The 24,952-nt window shown below is 45.8% G+C and overlaps 1 protein-coding gene across 4 annotated transcripts in view; it reads right to left on the bottom strand.

Moving 5' to 3' along the window:
* SAMD4A (sterile alpha motif domain containing 4A) overlaps window positions 1-24,952 on the bottom strand; it is a 195,656-nt gene that overhangs the window by 38,767 nt on the left and 131,937 nt on the right. For 3 of the 4 annotated variants that reach the window (XM_067554803.1, XM_067554801.1, XM_067554802.1), the window contains exons 4-5: window positions 9,482-9,745; window positions 329-438 (exon numbers count right to left, since the gene is read on the bottom strand). In XM_067554803.1, coding sequence (XP_067410904.1) covers window positions 329-438; window positions 9,482-9,745 — 374 coding nt within the window. The remainder of the gene's footprint in view (window positions 1-328; window positions 439-9,481; window positions 9,746-24,952) is intronic. The other variant, XM_067554804.1, reaches the window with a different exon arrangement.

Here is a 24,952-nt window from a genome sequence, read left to right as displayed (position 1 = left end):
CTGAAAATGTCCTCTTTAACTGCTAGTGGTGAAAATCTGGCCTCATGAAAGCCAGTGCACAACTCCCATTGATTTTAATGGCTCCAGGATTTCATCCCATGACTCCACTGACAAGCTTTTGGCCAAGTCACTTTTGGGTACCATGTGTCATTTGCTCCTCACCACTCTCTCTCCAACTGGTTTTGGGGTTTTCTGCACTGTTAACAAATGAAGGGAGGTTTTCAGGGAAACCTATCAACAACCTGCACAAACAGAGCATTTTTAAATGTGACAAACAGCAGAAGAAATGCAGCGTGACTAACTGTTTCCTCGCTAATCTGAGACATACTTGTGCCTCGAGCTGGCATTCGGTAAGTGCCATCATTTCTTCGTATGTCATCTGGGAGAAAAGAGCTGCATATTTGTGCAGGCGGAGACTCTTCAGCCAGGCAGGAACATCTGCAGCACAAAGACAAACAGACAAAAACGCCCTGTTATTTGATGACACTCTTTAACAACGTAACATCAAATCAACAACAACAGGAGGAGTTTATTAGGCAATGGCTTTCTTGTGTTTCCCACAGTACTGTTGCACTGATAGCTTCAAAAGTTTTATTGCACTTTAACGTTAGCAATGAAGGCGTGAACATGCCTGAGGATATAAACCCCAAGTTCCCTCCGATTTCAATGGTGTTTCAGATGTATATCCACTGGCAGGGTCAGTCCCTTGATGTGGGGCGTTACCTATTAGATTTGATTTCAGTTTACGAGCCACAATTAGTGAGTTTGCTGTCTTTTGAAGATTCTTCTAAATTCCTTGTTCACGTTCTTGTTTTTAAATACTAGTGTCAGAGCCGAGACAGAACTACATTCACAGCATGGAGACAAGACAGAGGAGATGACTCTTTGATCCAGAGTCGGGTCTCACAGTGTTGCAAACCCGGCAAATAAATAATTAAACTCAGGGCCTGGACTGGAAAGACTTCCATTGATTTCACCGGGTTTAGGACCAGACCCCTTTGATCACTGGGGATGGGCATTATTTAGGTATTTAAACAGCCGTCCAACCCCTAAAATAGGGTTAAGAACGAATAAAACTCCACTGTTGCACAATGAGAGATCAGCGCCCTGATGGAACCCCTATTTTACATGAGTGCAGAGTGCATCTACGCTGGTGTAGCTACACCAGAGGCCCTTCGTTTTCCACATTTTCTGGAATCTGGAAACCTGAGAAATGAGTGAGTGGGTTTTAATGCGAATGATCAAAAGACTATTTCCACCACCCCTCTCACACAGACACAACACACATGCTGATATATGAAAAGAGGGAAAAGGGAGTGTGCTAAAAAATTGAAATGACCATTTAAAATGGTATAAAGAAATCTTAGTTTTTTTTAATACATGGAAGAACCAGGTGCTGTCACAGCTGGGTGTGTAACGAAGTTCAGAAGTGTAGTTTAGTCTGAAATCCAACCTCCATCATATTACCTGAAACAGACTTTCTTCTCGGTTCTGTTCTGCTGTTCAACACACTACAGCCCCGGTTCAACAAAGCATTTAAACACATGCATAAGTCCTACTGATGTCAGATACATGCTTAAGTACTTAACCCAGCAGGGGTGAATTTAAGCATGTGCTGGTGGCTACGCATATGTTTAAATGCTTTGCTGAACTGGGTCTAGTATCAGAATCTCAATCTACCTATTTTTGTTTTAGCATAACGGGTCCATCTGGGCTCTTGACATTTTCAACAGACACCCTCTTGTCTTAGTTTTTGACCAGATAAAAGGTTATGGTAATTTCTCATTTTACTGTATTTAGTGCAAGTGACTTAGAAGTGGTCTGGTTATGAGAGCTGACTGACCACTCCTAGATCGAGCAATCAATGCATATGCAAATGATAGGTAAGAAGCCACTGTTAAAAGAAAACACCTGGATGGTTGGTGCTTTTTTGCAGTATACTCCTGTCAAGGGTGAGGGATGATCTCGCCTTCCAAGGTTCCCCACCCCCAACACACGACTTTTGTTTCGGAGAAGAGGGCTGGACAAATCTCACTCGGCAGAGGCGTCGGGTACGTTGCTGGACCGAGACACTACGTGCTTCCCCCTACAAAGAACGTGGCGCACGCTCAGCTCACAACAACCTGGAAGCTGGATGGACTTCGGCTTTGACCCTTCGTTTACTGAAATCAAGGGCGAAACTCCCGTTGGTGTGAGCTGGAGTAGAATGGGCCTTCTGATCACGGTGGCGTCACTAGACCGCCCGGTCCTGTATTCTGGTAGGGCCAAGCCCTGTCCTCGCTGGAACTACTCTGATTCTGTGCTGAGGCAGGGTGGAGGGAACCTGCTTTGGAGGAGAGAATTCTCCATGCTGCAGAGTCCCAGTCTATGGGCATGCCTACTGTGCGGCCACAGAGGGAGAGTGTGGCGAGGATGAGGATGAAGGGCAGGACTGGTGGGCCTGAAACTGAGCGGGGACATCAGCCTATTTCCCCCTTTCCGAAGGGATGGGAGTGGGATTACCACCCCCCGATGCCACAAGAACAGCAGTGCAGTGGTTCTGCCGTATGTTGGGAAGGACTTCTCCTCACCCTGGTGGCTTGGGCAGTCTGCTAGGGCAGGCCTGCCCCTCCGTGAAACATTTCTCTGGGATTTGTAAATTGCAAAGGCATGTTACAGCTGAAGAGAGTTTAACTTTAACCAGTTCAATCGGTGTCAGAAGTGCATATGCACCCAGTCTCAGACTCTGAGCCGTAATTCCCTGAGCTGGATGTTACCCCACGCAGGACTGGAAAGCCTGGAAAGATGTTTCTTACAAAAATGGTTATCAGAAGCTCAGTTAATTTAACAGTCCAGAAAGATTCAGTGGGGGCAAGCCTTCCAATGCAGCCACCTAAATTAGGTCCACACGCTGGCTAACTGTGTGCACAAACACATGACAAGGCCCATACAAACATGGTTGTAGGTGCAAGAGCAACCTAATGGTACGTACACACTGAACGCGGCAAATTCGCCACCGTCAGATCGATCTATCTGGATCGACTGAGCGGCAGTGAAGACCCGCTCAATCGATCCAGAAGTCGATTCAATTAAACCACCTCCCCAAAAAGCGTAGCGCCTGCGTCGATGGGTACGCATTTCCCCTCAGCAGAGCGCCGTGGAAACGGCGCGCTAAAGGGAAGTTACGGAGTCGGCGGGAGTTACGCAAGCTACTCTGTGCAGCTTGCATAACTCCTGTTGACTGCCGCCGAATTTCGCTGGCAGGGCGGACCAGGCCTACGATCCTTCATTTGACAATATAGCCCCTTTTATGTGTCTTGGGGAGAGCTTCCCACCACGGCACCTGCCACACAGGGGCTGTTTGCTGAAGGTCTCACCCCAAACTCAATTCAAAAGCAAACAGAGGAAAAGCCAAGTTGCCCAGGCAGCAGCGTTTAGCTCACGTTCCTTGGCTCCAGCCACCCCCAAGGGCATTTAAATGAAATGACTCAAAGGCTAGATTTTGAGAGGCAAGGAAGAAAATGGCAATTGCAGAGCAAACATGGGAGCCAGGGACCCACCAAACCTGGAAGGTCTAAAGAGAGATCTGTTCCAAAAGCCCTGACCTGCGAGAGTCTTACAAAGAGTCCTGTTAGGTCACTTAAACCGACGGCAAGCTGAAGAGCACAGCATCAGAAAGCCTTTTGTCTCTAATATAAACAGATGTCACCCAACCCGGCAGGTGCTCGGGACTGCATTTTAACTCCTGTTTACACAAAACCCCGCAGCTGTAGCAGGGCTGTTTTAGTAGAGCCACATCTGTCCCCACGTCCCCAATGGGCATCTGTCTTCCGCATACGCACACGGTGCCAGCAGAGCATGCTGGGACGAGTCAGGTGCAAGCTAGATGTAAACAATTATCCTCCAGAGCAGACGGCACTGAACCTCAGGTGCGAATAACCCACAAACTCTGCAGAACTTCGGCTCCCAGCTGTGGCCCACCCCTGCCTGTGATGGGGCCCTTCTTACTGGTGATGCTCCCATAGGAAGTCCAACGTGGAGCCTTGAGGAAAATGTAGGGGCCGCAGCACAGACCCACACAACCCCCAGGGCAGCACCGGAGTTCTTCAGCCCCCCATACACATAGAGAGCGTGCGAAGCGCTGTATCTCTGTAGCAGGCTCAGCATGCTCCCCACCCTGCCTCTGGCCAGCCGGCTCTAATGGGGGCACGTGGTGGTGGTGGTATGATTATACCTTCGGGGTACCACCCTGGAAGCAGCTGGGGGAATCCTTGAGCTCCCCTCAATGCAGTTCTACAAGCTGGCGGGAGGTGGGGAAGGGGAACTCCCCCCCTCCATTGTACACCTGCAAAAGGGTCAGACAGACTCTGGCCCCATGAAAGGAAAACTGGATGCAAAGGGGAGGAAATTACGAGGTGTGGAGCCCTCAAACAATTTAATGAATCCAAGGCCGTGCTTGAAAGTCAGCACGCATGATACAGTTATTACTCCCCAATGCCCTGCAGCACCGAGCTATTCTGCACGCCCACAGGGTTATTCTTTAATCACCAATTACTGAACAGCTAATTACTCAGTCACCAGGTGATCGTTCTGAAACACTGTGTCCAGTGTCCACAGGTGTTTTTAATGCCACGTGTTTCTAGCTGTTAGTGAGAAAACCCTTGTAAGCTCACTCTACCTTTCAAACAGAAGTCTGGAGCCAAAGGGCCAAATTCTGCTCCCAAGCCTGGTCTCCACTCAGTGGGTTTGCTGGTGCGGCTATCCCAGTATAACCATACCAGAAAACCCTTCTCATGGAGGTGCACTTATACTGGCAAAAAAAGTGCTCACGAGGGCATAGTTTATTCTGGTTTGGTGAGCAAAACAAGTTACCTTATGCCAGCATAACCACATCTACACTGGGGGTTCGGTCATCATAACCATGTCACCAAAATAATCACATCCCTAACAGACCAAGCTGCCCACACTATGAACACTCACATCTAGTCCCAAATCCTTAACTACCTTTCCTCTCATTCCCCCCACCCCCCGCAAAAAAAATCCAACCCCAAGCAGAGTTTTGAGCCTGAAAAGAGAAAAGTGCCAGAGACTCCATAAAATCCACTACAGACTTCACTACTGCTATGGATTTTACATAGAAGGTACTCAGATGGGCATCAGCATGAAATCCGAAAATACACTATGGGGCTATGTCTACATTGCAATTAAATACCCATGGCTGGCTTGTGTCAGCTGACTCGGGGAGGCAGGCCACAGGCTATGGGGCTGTTTAACTATGGTGTAGACATTCAGGGGGGCCCAGAGCCTGGGCTCCAGCCCGAGCCTGAACGTCTACACCACTATTAATCAGCCCCACAGCCTGAGCCCCGTGCGCCCAAGTCTGTTGACATGGGCCAGCTACTGGTGTTTAACTGCAGTGTAGACACACCCATAGATACGCTGGAAGAGATTTTAAGTGTAGACCTAGCCTCAGATACGTCAGTATAAATAAATTTGCACCAATATATCTAAGAGTAAAATCTGGCCCACAGCATGTAGTTTCAGAACAGGCCACACTTTCCTTTCGGTGGAAGGCAACATCTACTGCAAAGATAAGGGAACTGGGTGGAACATATTCGTTATATTATGGGGCTAAATAAGTGACTCTGACCTACACTTTGGCTGCAGCTGGATTAATTGTGTGTGGCTGCATCCTTCTTAGCATTCTGTCTTTTCACAATTTCAAAGCCACTCACTATGCATCTTTTTTATTATATTCAAATACATAATGGATGTCTCTGCAGTGTGCTGGGACCCAGCGCGACAAGCCTGATGCACACAAGCGGCTCTTACTTACATGAACAGCCCCACCAGCTTCATTGCTACTTATGCAAACAAAGCATGCTCAAGTGACTCCGGGTTGCAGGACTGGGCTGGGAATGGACGGCTAGAAATAGAAAAGTCACAAGTTGCATTTCTGAATAATACATCTTGCTGTGTGTTGCTGATGCTAATCCACTTAATGTTTCTAAGGTGTGGGGGGTAGATTTCATGCTGCCAGCCCAGTTACACATCCTAGCAGTACATAATTTGATAGCTTAGATGAGATGATAATGGGCTCCGGAGAACGCTGGTTTGCATCAGCTGACGATCCAGCCCACTATTTAGTTCCACCAAAAACATGATCAAAACGCTGGCATTTTGTAACTCATCTTGACTTCTCTTTTCAGTGTCCATTTCAGACCATGTCTAGAGTGCACAGTAGAACTGGCGATCGTACCCCCCTGCACTGGGACCACCTGCACACAAATCTCAGAGACTGGGGGACTCGGGCGAAATGCAGAACATTCAGTTCCTAGTGACCACCACTGGTGCCATTGCTTTGCACGAACAAGAAGAAAGATGGAACCCAAGCGTCAGGGTAGGTGGATCTGAAAGTGAAGAAAATGACAAAACTTTTGAACAGCAACTCTCAAACCACTGTAGTATTTTGGGCAACTCCCCCTGCATGCTTGGTGGGATTCTGGATAAAATGTCCATACACGGAGCTTCCTTCCCTGTTTGTCTGTCCTCTCTATTATTCCTTTTCTATTGTATTTGTTTATGCTGCATCCTGAGGACGTCCTCTAGTGTCACATAACAGCTCAAGAGCATGGGAGCACCAGGTTCCTATGTCTAAAATACCATCTCCTTGCTGCTGTAGATGAAGAAGCTGGGAGACAACAGGTTGAAGAAAAGAAAGAGCTCAAAGGTACATTTATTCTGTTGCGTAATCATCATGGAACAAAGGGCTCTGAACATCCTGGCTGAATGGTAGAACAACTTGGCTCATAGACCATTCCAGGTGAGGAATCTAGGAGAACACAGGAAGCAAGGAATTGAAAGTGTACGTATTTAATCTTGGTCAGTGTGCAATCTAGCAGTTGTGCTTGCTGACAAACAGTCTTGTAAATGATGCCTGCTTTGAAAAAAAGGAGAGGGGAACTGAGTTTCCTTTCCCTAAGCCTGTTTCTCGTTGGAGCAGCAACTTTCTTTATTTTTGTGTTCTGTACAACGTTGGGCACATTGTTGGTGCAAAACAAATAATGATGGGTGGAGAAAGATGAAGAAATTTCTGCCCTTTTTGCCTTGATGCTATATACAGATATAAATAATTAAAATAGGGAAAGAACAAATTAAGAATTACTTAGACAAGTTATATGGCTTCAAGTTGGCAGGGCCTAACAAAATACATGCTAGAATATTTAAGGAACTCTCTGAGCCATCAGCGATTATGTTTGAGAGATCCCAGAGGCTGGGAAAAGGGCAAATATAGCACCTATCTATAATAGGAGGAATAAGAACAACCCAAGAAATTACAGACCAGTCAGCTTAACTTTGGTATCTGGAAATACAATGGAGCAAAAAATCAAACAATCAGTTTGTAAGTACCTAGAAGATAAGAAGTAACAGCATGGATTTGTCAAGAACAAATCATATGAAACCAACCTAATATCCTTTTTTTGACAGGGTAAGAAACCTTGTGGCTAGGAGGGAAGCAGTAGATGTGATATATTGCAACTTTAGGAAGACTTTTAATACCATCTCACATGACCTTCTAATAAAGAAACTAGGGAAAAATAGGCTACACAAACCTACTATAAGGTGGGTAAACAACTGGTTGGAAAACCATACTCCGAGAGTAGTTATCAGTGGTTCACAGTCAAGCTGGAAGGACATATCGAGTGGGATCCCATCAGGATCTGTCCTGGGTCCGGTTCTATTCATAAATGATTTGGATAATGGCATAGACAGTACACTTATAAAGCTTGCAAATGATACCAAGCTGGATGGAGCTGCGAGCGCTTTGGAGGAGGACTAGAATTCAAAATGATCTTGACAAACTGGAGAAATGGTCTGAAACAAATGGGATGAAATTCAGTAAGTACTACACCACTGTGTTTTGCTCAAGTGTTCTTGGTCTGGCTAATGGTGGGACAGCTCCTAGAGGCATCAAGGAAAGGAGATGCTGTTAATTCTGATTAGCTGCTTAGCACTGGTCTCTTGAGGCTCCTTAGTACATTTTGTATCTGATTATTATTTAGTGTCAATATAACGACAGGAATTCCTAACTGAAATTAGGACCCATTGTGCTGGGCATTATGTGCATAACACCGGGCTCATCTACATGGGGAAATTTACTGACATAACCACACGGGTAATACTTATTCCAGAATAAGAGTGTCCACATGGGAAGGTGCACTGGTGTAACCATACCAATAAATCTCCCCGTGTAAATAAGCCCTAAGACACAGCCCCTGACTCCAGAAGCTTACAGTGCAAATTGACAAGACAGATAAAGGATGGGGGAGAAAGAGAGGCAAGAAGTGACTTGGCCCAAACCCCACAGCAGGGAACAGGGCTCACTAATCCGAAGCAACAGCAGTGCGCAGAGGCCAGTGACAGAAAAAGGTGCATGTCAGCACTAACGTGAAACTGAAATGGTGCCAGTAGGTGACAGCTGAGTACATGAGACATTTGCAAGCGTTTTGTTTGCAGCATTAGGTCAAGTTCAGTAAATTATTGCCATTCTCAAACACAGTATTATTTAAAAAGACATTCTAGATATTTAAAAAAAACCAAACCCAACCTTGACATCTGAGGCCCTGATCCTGCAGTCAGGCCCACCCTGCAGATCTGATTGCCGGATAGGGGCCTTATGGTTTACTTAGAATTCTGCAGCCTCTCTCAAAGAATAGTTATTTTTATTGCTAAAAAGCTGTTAAAAATACAGGCAGAGTGGAAAATTCAACCGAACTGCACAGAAAAAATTCAATTCAAATAAATATCCTTTTTCAGGCACAACTTTTCCAAATACCCAGTGGTATTCTCATTACATCACACACCGCAATGGTAAATCACACAGGGCATGCTAAGCTCATACTACGCTACTTTAGACGATAATAAAAAACAAAACAATTCAACCTCCCTCCCCCAAGAGCATCAACTCTGAATTGAAGGCTGCACGCTGCGGAGATTACAAACTAGCTCTTCAAATAGCTGACAGTGTGACGTGAATTGCGGTAAAATGGCATACTGGCACATCAAAGCATCGCTGTCAGACACCATGAAGGCAGCAGAGATTGAAGAAGACACCTTGTGTAGAGAAATGCCCACCTGCTACACTACCCATACGGTATTGTGTGGCACTCATTTGCTTAGTCTGAAACTAATGCTAAAAGGAAAATAATCTTTTGCAAGGCAATGTTTATTTCTCCACTCAGACTAAGCTTTGTACAAAAATACCGGTATTAAAACATTAATAACGCTAGGATAGCAAGCACTTAAACATATCCTGAGCAGACACTGGCTGGATTCTCAATGAAAATGAAGAAAAGCTGTCATCTCTGGGAAAGCTAGGGGAATATCTTTTCCTTCCCTCTCTCTCTTGCCATCTGTTCTTTTTAAACGAGGCCATCATATATAACAGGAGCAGAACCTGCTGCGGGGGCGGGGGGCAGCGAAGTGTCTTATTGTCACTCACCTTTCATACCACTCCCTTCTTCCTGGAATGTGTTACGAGCGGAAGGCTGATCTTCTAAATGTTCACTCCCACCACTTCCCGAAGAGGCTACACTGCTCTGTGGAGACAGGGGGGCGTGATCGGATGGGATGCACTGGGGTCCTCTAGCTCGTAAATCCTCATGAGACATCCATCCATGTCCTAGAGGCTGGTTTGGCACGCTCATGGGTGGGGTAAGGGACAGAGATCGTTTCAAAGGGCTGTGGTGTGTCTGGCCTGAGAGAACTGAAAAAAAATAAAATTAAACAGGTTATTCCCCCCCCTCAAGTTCTGGGATGCAGCAGAATCCCCAGTGAAGCTAATTAGTTAATCATGGTGTGTGCTGCTTGCTTGCAGAACTGCCATTTTGTGACTGACCCCTGGTCACTGGGTCATAGCCTGATCTTTTTTTTTGCCTTCTCGGAAAGAGAAAGCTGCAGCAGCTCAAGCAGGAGAGGCTCACAGCATCGAGATCTAATCGCTCAGGAAAAATATTGCACAGTTTTGATTTCTAATTTTTAAAAAATCATTTTGTTTGTCACTCTAAAATTATGATTCCTGGCATCAAGGGCATAGTTACATGCAGGACAGAAAACACAGGGAGTATGAGGCTACAGGTATTCTGTTGCCGCCATTTGTCTTCATTTCTGCACAGACTAGATCTGTCTTGCTTAAAAGATGCAGTGATGATGTTTTAGATGGAGCAGGAATGTTCAGACAGCTACACTTAGGACCACAAAACTTGCCACACTGGATCAGACCCATGCTCCTCCTAGTCCTGTGTCCTCTCTGTTGGCCAACACCAGATGTTTCTGAGGAAGGTGAAATAATCTCCATAATGGACAATTCTGCAACAATCTGCTCATAGGGGAAGTTTCTTTCTACTTCCCCTAAGCAAGTGGTCAGCTTATGCCCCAAAGCGTGAGCATTTACATCCCTTATAGTTGTTATCCGATCTAGAGTAATTGGAGGTCTCATCGTCCATATAAATGTCTAATCCTTTCTGAATACTACTAAGCTCTTGGACTCATATCTATATCTACATGGCAAAGAATGGTACCGAGGCTCAGAGCCCTGGTCAATTCACTTGGGTTTGCGGGGCTCAGGCCGTGGGGCTATCAATAGCAGTGTAGATGTTCCAATTTGGGTTGGGGCCAAGGCTCTGAGACCCTCCCTGCTTGCTGAATTTCAGAGCCTGGGCTCCAACCTGAGCCAGAATGTCTACACTGCTATTCTTAGCTCTGCAGCCCATTCCCTGCAAGCTCCGAATCAAATGACCTGGCTCTGACACTTGGTGCTGTGGGTCTTTCTTTGCAGTGTAGTCATACCCAGTCAATCTATGATTAGAAATGAGAGCATCACAACACAGGAGCCCAGCAGGTGTGCTATAAAGTGCAGGTCTTTCAGCCTTCCAGAAAAACAGACATCAAAAGTAATGCTATAAATATGCCTAGATGACAAACAGATGAATCAGATTCCGAAGAATCTCTCTCTTAGAAACCTTTGAGGTTTGTCTCTCCGGTTATATATGCATTTGCATTTTCCCTGATTGATATAACATGACCTAGTTCAATTTGTTTTTGGCAAATAACATTTACAATGCTAGGGAAAAGAAGAACAATACAACGATTTGGGATTCTTTTCTTGGAGAGATTTCAAAGCTGGGTGTGTATTTAGTTGGCTCTGAGTTTAAAAAGTTATTTTTAAAAACTCTTAGGATGTCTGAGACTTTTCTGGAGGAGTATTTAATTCTGAATATAATTTAAATGCAATTATTTTTATTGCAGGATCTGAGTTTCAGGCTACTACTCAAACACAGTTCAACATTCATTCAGTGCCTTTTCAAGGTACTATCTAATTCATTTGTAGGCACCTGTCAATGAATCTTTCTCATCAGTTTGTTTTGGTTGCAAATACGGGCAATTTGAAGTGTGTGGGCAACAGGAGAGAAACTGAGGACTTATCGCTGTTTTCTAGGGGTGAAAAGTATCTGAAAAGATTGCTCTGTTTGCTTCAGAAAATGCAAATTAAATTATTTTATAGTCATTACTTTGACACAGACTGACCAAACTACAAGATGCATTTAATGTGTTTGTTTTAATTTAGATAAGTAGGGTCCAAAATGTCCATTTAAACATGGTTTATTGTAGAGCAGCGGTTCTCAACCTTTTTTTCCCGAGTACCACTTGGGCCAGGTACAGTCAGGTCAAGTACCACTGGACCCGACTGTACCCGACCTGAGTACCACTCGGGAAAAAAAAGGGAGGGGACTTGCGGCGGGGTTTCACGGCGGCGGCGGGAGGGATTTCCAGCGGGGTTTCGTGGCGGCGGGGAGAGACGGGCGGCGGGGTTTCGCAGCAGAAACAATGCCCGCCGCCGAAACCCTTCCGCCGTTTCCCCATTTTCGGCGGCACAGTTTCCCAAGGCCGGGTGGGAGGGCCCGTCCGGCGGCGGCGGATTCAGCGCCGCATGTACCACCCAGCCCTCCGGTAAGTACCACCGGTGGTACGCATACCACCGGTTGAGAACCGCTGTTGTAGAGCATTGAACGGAATTGGTCAGTCTTTGTGGAGGTTGGTTTCTCCAAGTCAAAAATACTTCTGGATCCACTTGTCTGTGGGTTCTACTAAACTGCTCTAACTGGTGAAACTGAGTTTTAATTGCTGTCTCTCAGTGGCACAGCTATTCAAACAAACAGAACATGAGAAAGTTCTAGGTACCTCTAGCTGTGCTGGGGAAGTCTGTCTGATGCACCTACTGACAGACTGGCCAGCAGAGATGTAGTTAACTTTCCTAATATTTAAGTTTTGGCAATCAGCCTTCTGTGTTCAGAACCTCAGGCACACGTTCCTAAATCGGTCTGGGTGCAAACTCAAGCCAGCATGGATTATGTTGTAATGGCTAATATTTATTTATTTATTTCTAAAAGGAAGGCTTAATTTTTGCAGAAAAGACCAAAATCTGCAGGAAGAGGCTAGTTTCACAACACAGGAAGATTCCTCCACATCCCTGATTTTTGACTGCATTAGCTATAAGTTTCATTATCAGGGTGAGAAGAGATATGCAGTAAAAATACTTCAGGTTTCCATTTCAGCTATTGCTCTGGGGAAATCATGTCACCCAGACATTCTTGACTGACCAGAACCCTGGAGAGAAAATGAACAAATAGTGGAAAAAGGGAAAAAAGCAAGTGAGAAATTCAGTAATTTTATTTATTTCATAGCCGGTCTTATTTATTAGGCACGCATTTAAAAGTCGCCTGCTACTGTGCATAATCTAATAGATGATGACACGAGACAGTTGCCTCCTCCAACTTCTAAAGAGTTCCTTTGTCTTCAGGCATTTCCATCTTCAGGTTCTCGCTGTCAGAGAATCTGGTGCCTCTCAGGAACATAGCAGAATAATATGGGTGCAGGTGGAATAATTGGTTCTCTCTCAATTAAACAAAGTGATTCCTGCCCAACTTTCCCTGACACAGTAAAAGACGTGTCAATGGGTACTTGATATTACTTTAAGAGCAATGTTAAATATGAAACCATACTTACTGTAATTGTGGTTCTTCGAGATGTAATGCAGACGTGTATCCCACTTAGATATGTGCACGCATCCAGCACACCAGAACTGGAGATTTTGTCTAATAGTACCCATACAAAGCTGGTGCTGGTGCCTTGTGGTTGTGGCCCTCTCCTGGCTATATGAGGAGGCGTCGCCCCAACCCTCCTTAGTTCCTTTGTACCGAAGACCTATGAGAGGAGAATGAGGCAGAGGGGATGTAGGGTGGATCGTGGAATACACGTCTGCACCACATCTCAAAGAACTGCTGTTACAGTAAGTAACCGTTCCTTCTTCTTCGAGCAGATGCAGACGTGCATTCCATTTAGGTGACTCCGAAACTGTACACCTCTCAGGAGGCGGGGCTCGGAGTCTACCTAAATAAAGATCACAAGTCTGCCCTTCTGAAGTTCGCATCTGCTCTGGAAGATGCAGGAATGGCATAACAGTCCATAAATGTAAGTATGGATGACCACGTGGCAGCCTTGCGAATATCCAACATGGAAATGTCACCGAGAAACACTATTGATGTTGCTTGCACTCTTGCCGAATGAACTCATATTCTCTGAGGAGGCGTAGCCAAAGCTATTTCATACGCAGTCTTGAAATAGGATGTTATCCATCTAGAGATGATCTGTGAAGAAACCACTTGACCCTTCATGAGGTCTACATATGACGTGAACAGGCGAGGCGAAGCATGAAATGGTTCAGTCCTAGCCAGACACAAAGTTAGACATCACCTGACATCCAAGGTATGTAGACACTGCTCCTCTGGAGATAAATGCGATTTAGGAAGAAGCACAGGTAAATATGCTGCCTGGTTCAAATGAAACTGAGAAACAACTTCAAAAATTTTGGGTGTGGTCATAAAGTCATCTGGTCTTTGGAGGACTGTGTGCAAGGAGGGCCTGCCATCAGAGCCGGCAACTCACACAGACGTTAGGTACCAGGAACATCGTTTTCTGACACGAGGGACAGTGGACAAGATGCTAGGGGCACAAATGGAGGACCTATTAGGACTATCAGAACCATGTTTGGGTCCCACAAGTGGACCAGCTCTCATACCAGATGATGTAGAGGGAGAAGTCCTTTCAAGCATCTCGTCACCATGGTATTAGAGAAGACTTATTTTCCCTGAACAGGGGAATGATATGCAAGATACTGTTGCCAGATGCACTCTCAATGAACTAAGTGAAAGCCCCAGCTTCTGAAGGTATAGAAGGTACTCCAAGATGTCCTGGATAGAAGTCCGCATCGGTTGGATCCTGTGGCTCAAAGACCACACCTAAAACCTCTTCCACTTCGCCAAGTAGGCCATCTTGGTAGAGGACTTTCTACTGTTGAGTAGGACATGTTGGACAGCCACTGAGCACTGCCTTTCTTCTTTAACCATGCAGCAGCCACGCCATCAGATGCAGGGAATGGAAGTGCAGCAGTGATTCTGAGTGAGCAGGCCGGGATGGAGGGAAGCGACATAGGAGGCTGAATTGACAGCATCAGAAGATCGGAGAACCAGCATTGGCTCGGCCATGCTGGGGCAATGAGAATGAGCCTGGCCCAATCCTCCTTGAGCTTGAGGATGACCTAAGAAATTATTAGGATGGGGGAAAGACACATAGGATAGTCGACTGCGAACTGCAGTGGAAGGCATCAGAGAGGGAGCTTGGACCGATGCCCCCCAAGAGAAGAACAGGAGACATTTCCTGTTCTCCCTTATAGCAAACACATTGATTTTGGGAACGCCCCACATTGTGAAGATGACCTGGAGGACAATTCCTCTTCAGGGACCACTGGTGATAGTCCATGAGATGATTCTGTACCATGGGCACGTGGATGGCTGTCAGAGTAATGTTCTCCTCGATGCAAAACTGCCACAGATTGATCACTTCTAGGCACAGAATCCTGGAGTGTGCTCCCTCTTTTTTGTTCACCTAGTACATGGCAGTGGTATTGTCAGTAAGTAAGTCAACCATTGAGTGTCCGATAGGCTCCCAGAAGGTGCAACATGCGTTGTGGATGGCCAGAAGTTCCAGCACACTGAAATGGAGTGAGGCCTGCTGCTCAGTCTCTATTCCTTCAGTGATCCCATGTGCGCACCCCAGCCCAGTAGGGAGGCATCGGTAACAAATGATTTGGTTGGTGAGGGCCAGGCAAAGGGAACACCCTAGAAAACATTCCGTGGAGAGATCCACCACTGCAAGGAGTCTAGGACCGGTGGAGGAAGATAAACCAGACTGTCCAGAGAATGAAGGGTAGGATGGTAAACCGTCCTGAACCACATCTGAAGGGGGCCAAGGCACAGCCTTGCAAACTGGACTACCTGCGTGCAAGCGGACATGCGGCCCGACGGTCTCAGACACATTCGAACTGTAGTGGAAGGCTGAGATTACAGACTGAGATATCAAACTGTCTGAAAACGGTCAGTCTGCAAGAACATGCTCGACACCATGGACTCTAACAGGGACCCAGTGAACCCGATTTTTTGAGTGGGAGCCAAGGTTGACTTTCTGGTGTTTAGGAAGACACCCAGATAGTTGAGAAAGTGCAAAGTATGGTTGATATGAGCAAGAACTTCCTCTCTGGATCTGCCCCTCAGTAAGTAATCAGTCAACGTATGGGAAGATGCGGATTTCCTTTTTTCTGAGATATCCTGTAACCACAACCATGCATTTGGTGAAAACTCAGGGGGCAGAAAAGAGGCTGAATGGGAGGACCGTGTATTGAAATCGTTCCAGGTTCTTCCTATATACAGTTGGTACCAGCATCTCCTTCATCCTTACTGGACTTGAAGGATGCTTGGAGGCCATAACTGGAGTCAACAGTACAAGGAAGGGTCAGAAGTATCTGCGCCATCCTGCGCACTGGTGCCAGCTCTGTGCCAGTCTGCGCTTTTCCTGGGGAAGGCAGACGAGTCAGCCTGAGACCTGAAGCAGTTTTAATTGGTCTTATGTGACCACTTCCTTGGCGCAGTCGACGAGAAACGGCTCCTCCATTGCTTCGGAGAGATGCCTGCTCCAGAACATGACGTAGCAGTGCTCTTGGAGCCCATGGGTGATCTTCCACCTGATGAGGGCCTCAGTACCAGATCAGGCCACTTGGCCTGTTCAAGTAGGTGCTGCTTGAAGTGAAGGTCCTGAGCCACCTGAGTTCTTTTCTGGAACGATCTACAGATCATGCAACACTCCTTGAGGTGAGCTGCGCTGAGAGAGATCAAGCACCACATGTAGGGATTGTTCCTCCACACCATGGACAACGCTCCCTGACTGCATCACCGGGGAAACAGACTACTAACGCTAACTACTAGCTATGTACAATCAGAAATTAGACTAAGTCTATTTGCGAGGTTGTGAGGCTAAAACCACACAGAGTTCTGACTCCAACTGTGGGTGGTAAGAAGGAACTGAGGGTGGTCGGGCAGCGCCACCTCATTTAGCCAGGGGAGGGGGCCACAGCCACGAGGGCCACCTTTCTACGGGTACTGCTAGACAGAATCTCAGCATGCTGGGTGCGTACACACCTAAGTGAAATACACATCAGCATCTACTCAAAGAAGAATTAAATATTGCTGAGGTTGTGGGTTTCTTGACAGGAAACTAGGTACATTTAAGAAGCTCTGCTTGGACAAGACGGGTCAGTTAGCCCTAATAAAAGTGCAGGGAAGATGAATGAAACACCCTTGCCTTTGCAATGAGACTCTGAAAAGTTAGTGACACACTTCAACAAAAGCTACAGACAACGGAACCATGGGATCTTCACTATCTTTCCACTTTTCTTTAACTCCACAGTACACAACAGATTTGGAATGTCATGTCACTCTTCACACAACAGCTTTGTTCTTCCAATATTAGATCTCAGGTGAAGGAAATATTTGATATCAACGCCCTACACCAAAAGCTGGACGTACGGGGCAAAAATCAAGCAGTTGGCAAATTTTATGAAGATTTTCACCACTTGAAGTGCTCTATTTATACCTGACGTGAATGTCACCAGTACTGACCATCACCTCAATTTCATGCTGTGAATGGTACTCAGCAGCACTGACAGCATGGTCTTGTTGAAACCCCAAAAGAGGAAGAACCACCAATAGTTTGTTGATGGTAAATGGTTCATAGTTGAAACAAGCCTCCAAGTTCAGAAAATATGAAGCAGAATCTAGTGACTTTCGTAAGAAAAGATGAAGGAGCTCTTTACCATACCACAAGAAACAAAGAAGGTGACCTATGTTTTTATCACTGGCAAACATACACATCATTAAAATAAGTGACACTAGTAAGAAGCAACTAGATTGACTTGCAGAACATGAAATAATTGTCTTGTCTTAGGAAACAGCCAATTGAGGAGCTACTAGATTAAAAATCAGAATTCTATATGTTATGAGAGAGTAGCACAGCGCTGTGACCTTCCTCAGAGCCGGGGCACGAGGAAGGGCTGCGACACCCCTGCTGGCTGGATCAGGGAACTGCAGGATTCAGACCCTGGGAGCAGAGCGGCGGGGCCAAGACAGGAAGGGGAAGTATAAAAGGCCGGCCTAGCAGCTCAGTCAGGGGGAAGCTGCTGCTGGAGAAGAACGTGCCTTCCCCTGGGCTGTGGTCTGAGCCCAACCCAGGCTCCAGGGCAGGGCAGGGCAGGGCAGGGCAGGGCAGGGCAAGGCTAGCCATCCTCTAGTTGGAGTCTTATGGGCCTGCCAGGGTTACCAGACCCTAGCGACTGAAAAGGGCTGCTGGGCCCTAGTGACTGGGAAGGACCCCCTGAAGCCAGCCATGACCCAGAGGAGCTGCCCATCACCTGGGACTTGCTGGAGATGCCTGAGCCCTGTGTGCTGGAGAAGCTGCCATCCACTGATGGCCCCAAGGAGTTCCCAGACCTGCCGATGGCAAGGGACTGGTGGGACTCCCGCTAGCCACCTATCCTGGGGAATCCAAGGACAACCCCTAGCTCCAGATACCTAGGTTCAGGGTGGGAGGAAGTAGCCCAGGGGCAACTGACTTGGGTCTGGCTGAGCGTACACTTGAACCAGTGTCAGCGTGTTGCAGCTGGAGACCCGCTGACCTAGTGGCAGAATCCTTTGCCACTGGTAGGGTTCTGGACTGGGACGCAGCGGAGTCGGGTGGGTCTGTGTTCTCCTCTCCCCTTTTCTAACCACCCATGCAGAGCTTGTCTCCTCTGGGGCTGCAGCTGCAGAAGACACAAAGTGTTTGTTCATACAGTCTGGGGCTGGAGACTACTGAACTAAGGGCCTGGGCTACTTTCTTGCCAGCCTCGCCCTGGCCGTGGGCTATGGACTTGTTGCCAGCCCCACCCCGCCTGAGGGGCTGGGGGCTATGGACTTCTTTGCCTGCCTGTCCGTCGGGGGCACTAGGTGCAGGCTTGAGACACGATCACACCCACTAACTTTCCCCCTGTAGCCCGGCAGTGTGGCCTTCCTCGGAGCCTGAGTGCGAGGAAGGACCGCAACACCCCCGCTGGCCGGATCCGCCAGCGTACAGCGAGAATCTACACTTTGAGTGACTCTTCAGTGCTGTAAAGAGAACCAAAAAAGACTCATCCTACCAAGCGGCATGTACTTTGAAAGTACTGCTGCAGGTGTAATTTATCACAATGGTTTCAAGCTGTTATCTGTGGAGGCCATCCTTGTTGTCTGGAGAATGAAGCATTTTGAGAACAATGCAATGGAGTAGGGGGCAGCTGGGAGAGGAGGTGGGGTGTGGGAGCAAAACATCAGTTATGTGTTGCAGAGTTCAGACATCCAAAAGAAAAAAAATACTTCTTCCAAATGACAAGAGAAATGTTTTTTAAAAAGTGAAGCACAGACTAACACGTGAATAGCACTATATCGCACTACGTTTGTAAATGTCAGCCCTTCCAACGTAACTTAGCATCCCGTAAGTAGGACACCACAAAGGCAAAAGTAAAGATGATGGATTCCACAAGATGGTCAGGAAAGGAATGTAAATCAATCACTGTGCACAACATCCACAAATTAGTGTTGCTCCTTTTACTGTGGAAAAACAAAGCTCCATGATTTAGAAGCTCTGTACTAAACCATAACAGATAACGTCGGAAAGATGTAGTAGGTACAATTCTGCTTAAAGGGATATCATCAACAGAAAAATCACATATTTGAAAATTTCTGACCTACTCTTGTTACAAGTAACAGCTGAGATGTTCTAAATTATACAGATATAATTGAACATATTAACTGTTATAAGAGGACCTGGATCTTGGGACAGATGCTTGAAATAAATAAATACATAAATAAAGGAATACCAAGCACAGCAGAATGAACATATTAACTGTTATAAGAGGACCTGGATCTTGGGACAGATGCTTGAAATAAATAAATACATAAATAAAGGAATACCAAGCACAGCAGAATTGCTGCTCGGTATTGGTACAAACCCTGCTACAGAAGCACTGGCTTTGATACACGTTTATTCCTAGTGGGCCGGGTACCAACATTGTGCTTGGCAGCCTACCAAGAAGTAAACGGATAAGTGAAGTGACGGAAAATGTGGGACAATGAACTGGACTGGTAGAAATTCAGCGAGGTAGGCTAATTAGTTTCTTGCCTGCCTATTGCAAAATCATGCCAGAAACATGATTTCTAACTTAAGGAGTGACTTTTCAGAAATGCTTAGCATTGGCTTTGGTAAATGCCAAAGGTAAAACTCCTGCTGACTTCCATTAAAATAGGTGAATGAAAAATGCTTTTAAAAATCCCATGTTAAACGTTTAGCAAGCACCCATACATTGCATAAGTGCTGTACATCCTGGTATTATATTTGCCCAGTACAACTGAATCTCTCTCTCTCTCTTTCTAGGTATTTTAGATTCATCTACTTTTAAATAATCAAGAACATTACTAGTAAAGAAGCAGGCTTGTTAACAATAGGGTCAGATCCTGAGCTGATGGAAGCAGAAGATGTGGCTCACGCTTTTGAAACTATTCCTTTAATGAAGTCCTTGGCCCATTTATAAGATCACTGCACATTTTCTCAGGTAGGCCTAATACAAGCCAAGGGTCTGAACAGGGACAAGACAGCGCTTGCATTTCACTGCAATTCATAAAAGGAAGAAAAAGAGTCTCCCAGAAACATACAACAAAATCATATCCCCTCGACCTGACAACTTTAGAGGTGGGAGAAAACTGCAGGAATTAATGAAAGAAGTGTCTATCCCACAAAGTTAAGGTCTCCACATTTTTTGCTGCATTCTACATCATGCAAAGACTAAGCTTTCATTGAAAAATTTTTTTTTCCACTGTAAAAATCAAGGGCCACAATGTAAACAGATTGGCTACTACCTTGTTAACACAGTTTTGCAGAAAACTAACGGCAGTAGTAAATAGGAGAATCTTATGCCCCCTCAATGATGTCTGAACTTCAAACGCTACCAGGGTCCATTAAAGTGCTAAAATTATGAAGTATGGGCAATTTCTGTTTATGAAGTGTTTTCTGATGTGGTGTAATGTCTACTGCAAAATGAATACATTAAAAGAATGCGCAACGAGACCATGTTTGCACTGGAAAACAAAGTTGCAACATCAATTTTCTGGTTTCTTGTGATTTTTTTTTACCATGCAATCAACAGCATACTATCCTCCTTTCTGGCATGTATTGTATAATCTGCATTGGTTTTGCATTGTATAGATTGCACTGCCTTTGTAACAATTCCATGTTTTATGTATTTGTACTTGATAAAAAAATTGGAGTAAAAAGAATCTGAATTGTGGTGTGATGTTTAAACAGTTCAAATTACTGCTAGACCCTACTGAGCCGGACCCTCTGTACCACAAAGCAGCAACAGTGGTTAATGGGCCATATTGACCCTACTCTATTATAACAGATGCTAGACTGTAGCCAATATTCCAGTAAAGAGCTTTTAAATAAGCTCAAAGGGTTGCATTGCAAGCATCATCTCAATGGTCATGTAACATCCAGCACAATAAGCTCCTGTGAAATAAAAAACGTTCCTATTTAGTCTCAGAAAGGGGCATCCCTCTGTCAGCAATTTGCACTAAATACACAATTGCTGCTCCTCGCAAGACACAGTCGCAATGCACAATTTCACTCACACATACTTTTAATCTGATTAATACTGCAAATTCAGTGCCTGATCGCCCAAGGTGCTGGGTGCCTCTTAGGAGGAACTCCATGTCCCCAGCTCCTCTTGGTCCAAGAAAGGCTTCTGTCTGGACGAAGGAGACGCTCAGGCATCCTGCAGAAGTACATCCTACCACTATGAATGCTAGCCAAAATGGTGGACCAGAGCATTGCTCCACTAGTTATTCAGGGGAGACACCTCTCCGACACTCTTTATTTGGCACGCAGGTAGTTAATGGGGCAGGACACAGAGCATGCAGTTCGTTGTCCGGAGGGACGTAAGTACTTGTTGGTCAGACTTCATTTCTCTGTTGCTGCTCTAACCCTGCAGCCTGTACTCATGCCAAGATCCCATTCCCTTCAGGGCATCTTAGCAGTCGGTTGCTGACACACCTGGCTCTGCTGCACCCTCTTATGGGGGCGTGGGGTGAGCTTCCCTCCATAACATGGTGAAGGGATTGGGGGCTGTAAGTCAGTCTCCCCTCTGCACCTCTGGCATGCTTTGTTCCCCATGGAGTGCTGGCAAGGAGCCATCAGGAAAGCACATACACTGCAAATGGGCCTGTCGCCTACACTTGGAAGAAGCGAGAAGGGTCCGTGCATCCCCCCCAAACATCCTGAGGTACCTGAGCGAAGGCCAGTCACAGTCTGGGGGTTGATTACTAAATATGAGGGCTTACATAGGAACATGAAATGGTTTGCGTCCCAGGGAAAGTTGCACTAAATGACCTGGAGCCATTTCCCCCCAATGGCATTTGGAATTGCCAGATACTGCAGTCTCTCAGGTTTCAAACCAATTTAGACTTAAAATTAATAGAAAAAAACCCTATGACAATGACTTGACCTACTCCAGACACTGCTGGAGGGCAGGACTCTTCCTATCAGGGCTTGGGTTCTGAACGTACTGTAGCGAAGAGAGGCCAATAACTTCTTCTCCAGAGGGCTGAGATTATGGTTTACAACAGAGAAGACATTTTCATCTGGTCTGCAGAAACAGCCGTGGGAGAGGGGACTTGCAATTTGCAATCCTTTATGCAGGAAAACTGGTGTGTGGTCTGTGGTAGCCAGTCAGGGCCAGATCCTCAGCTGGTAGCAATCGCACAGCTCCTTCAGCACATGAGATAACACTAACTCAATTACAATTAAAAACACTGAGGTGCTGGAAAATCCTGAAACTTATTTAGGGCAATTCTGAGGTGGGCTGGTTTAGATCTTTGGTGGCTCTCTCCATGAAATAGACTCTGTTCACCTCCCACACGAACGGTAGCTCTTTATCTCATCCTGTTGGATCCCAGTAGGATGTGGGCCAGGCAGATGGGGGTTTGTTTATTCTCTCTCCTTTTTGAAGTGGGGTTGCCTATTTGTATACACAAGGGCTAATTTCAGAAGCATTTTTCACTAATGACCATGCGAAACAGCGGAGGACGTTTGTGCTGTGGCTTCCTGGGAGTGCAGACCAAATGTTCAGCCTGTGTCTCAGAAGGCAAAAGCAACCCCTCCTGTGAGCACAGGATTCGGGTTCCATTATCCATCGATGCCATGTGCAGCGTGAGACAAGTTGCTTAACTTTTCTCTGCCTCAGTTCACCCATCTAAAAATGTGGAGACTAGAACTGTAAGTGCCATGAGAATCTCAACCTAGTACAGTTGTGGAGATGCGCCAGTGAATCCACCACTAAGCTTTACCTCTAAAACAGAATTAAAAACTCCGCTATTTCACAATGCAGTGGTTGACTTTGACACAAATGACTTGATTTATGGTCCTCTCAGATCTGGCACCTGGGGAGAATCCCATGGCGCAAGGAGGTTCACTGGATGGCGCAGAGCTGTTGGAAAGGCTCTCTGTTTCCCCCGTCCTCAGATCTTCCCGTGTAAGGGGCCTGCCAGGGATATTGCTGGGGTAGGGAAGCCTGGCCAGAACACCTTTGCGCTCTGATGATTCTTAACCGCTGGATGGCCCCTGAGGGCAATCGCAACCAAGCACAATTCAGAGTAGTCCTGAAGTTGCTCTACACTGTGCCAGGCCAAACCATGTGAATACAACGTAGAACACAGTTTTCTAGTTGCTGAGTTAAGAAAACGCTGTCCAAAGCACGTATCTAACCTAACAGCACTTGGGTCGGGTTTTTTATTTTTAATTTAAGAAACAGTGTACTCTCAGAGGGCATGGGTGTGAACCGTCTTTTGTTAGGATATGTCACCAAAGGATGTTGTCCTATTGACAACTACATTTTTCTACTCTGTCAATCAGTGAATCAATCAACTGCACCGTCACTCTTTTCAGAGCATGAGGTATGCGCCGATGAGTTCTTTGATGGCTGCTGAGTCTGATGCGTGAGTAATTTAGCATTGTTATAAGCTATATACCAATAAAACAGACACATAAAGTAGCAGTTTGATCCTGAATAGTTTCCCATATGAAATCACTGTGTTCTCAGCCCATCCTGGCTCCACTGCATCTTTCCGCTACAGCTCAATTTGCGGACCAGACTGGGACAATACTGAACAGCTCCTTCAGTTCATTTGCAAGGAAACAGCAAGTTCAGAACAGAACGGGCCCTTTTCCCCCCTGCTGCTATTCAGATCGTTAGGAATAGTCTGTTCCAGGAAAAGCATCCTGTTAAGGCAAACAAACCGCTTGCCTCTTTCACGCTGTTTCTCCTACTTTCTCTAGTGAAGAACCCAGAAACAAAAGCCAGAGAATCATACAGGCTGACCTGCTATTGGTTCCCTTTCCTGCAGTAGTTCACTCACAGAGCTAGTGATATGCAGATGAATGGAAAAGCTCAGACATGTATGAAAAGGATCTTGATGAAACTACTGTGTTGAAAAATGTATCCCTTAACCCTTGGAGTCTTTTCTTTACATTCCATTCTTCGGCTATTGTTGTTGTAATGGTAACTTCATTTTTTGCAACATCAAAGAAGAAAACTCTGGTCTCTGAAATGTATGCCAACAGCTGAGGGGAATAAAATCACAACGCAAACCCCAAATTATCTTTCTGCAATTCTATACATTAAATGTGTGTGTGTATATATATATGTGTGTGTGTTTGTCTGTCTGTCTGTGTCTTTATATATGCCGAACATTGTCTTGGACTGAAAATTAGGAGGAAACTGACTGCTAAAAAGCTTTTCAAGCAAACTAAAACCTGACACTTTTAAACAATAGCGGTGTTAATGCACAGTTGCCCATTCAAGATAAAGATTACACACAGTAGCAATAACCCATTTGTTACTACTACTGCTGGTCTTTTGAAGCAGAGCCTGTCGGGCCCAACCCGGCACCCACTGAAGTCCAAATAAGGTAAGTCGTGATTTCTTACCTGGTAGGTTGGTTTCCGTTGCAACTCGCTGCACAACTGTTATTTGCTCATTGATATGACAGAAGCATGCACAAGCCCCAGTAAGGACTGGGACATTCTTGAGCTCAGCACAAATGCATACGCTGACACTACACTGTCATTGCTCTGACAAATGACCTTTGATAAGCAGTGTGACACGCAGTACCCCATGTACACCCTTATGGTGTGATTTGTGTAGCATTCATGTCACCCTCATAGTGTAACTGTGTATTGTCTAATGCAAAGTATGTCATGTCAGGTGTTTCTGGAATGCTCATGACATCCTGAACATTATTATTATGGTAGCATGTTCCCCGCAATGTCATACATGTGTGCAGATATGAAACTCCGCTGTGTCCTATCCCCAAACGTTCTTGGATAGATGCAGACAAACACAAAGCTGTGGTTCCAACTTCGATGCCCAGCAGAGGCATGCATACAGCAACAATGGACGGGC

The sequence above is a fragment of the Emydura macquarii genome, unplaced genomic scaffold, assembly GCF_026122565.2.
Source record: "Emydura macquarii macquarii isolate MOO-44397 ecotype Brisbane River unplaced genomic scaffold, CSIRO-AGI_Emac_v2 contig_1551, whole genome shotgun sequence".
NCBI classification, from domain to species: Eukaryota; Metazoa; Chordata; order Testudines; family Chelidae; genus Emydura; species Emydura macquarii.
The sequence above is the reverse complement of the archived record's forward strand: the minus strand, read 5'-3'. Positions and strand labels throughout refer to the sequence as shown.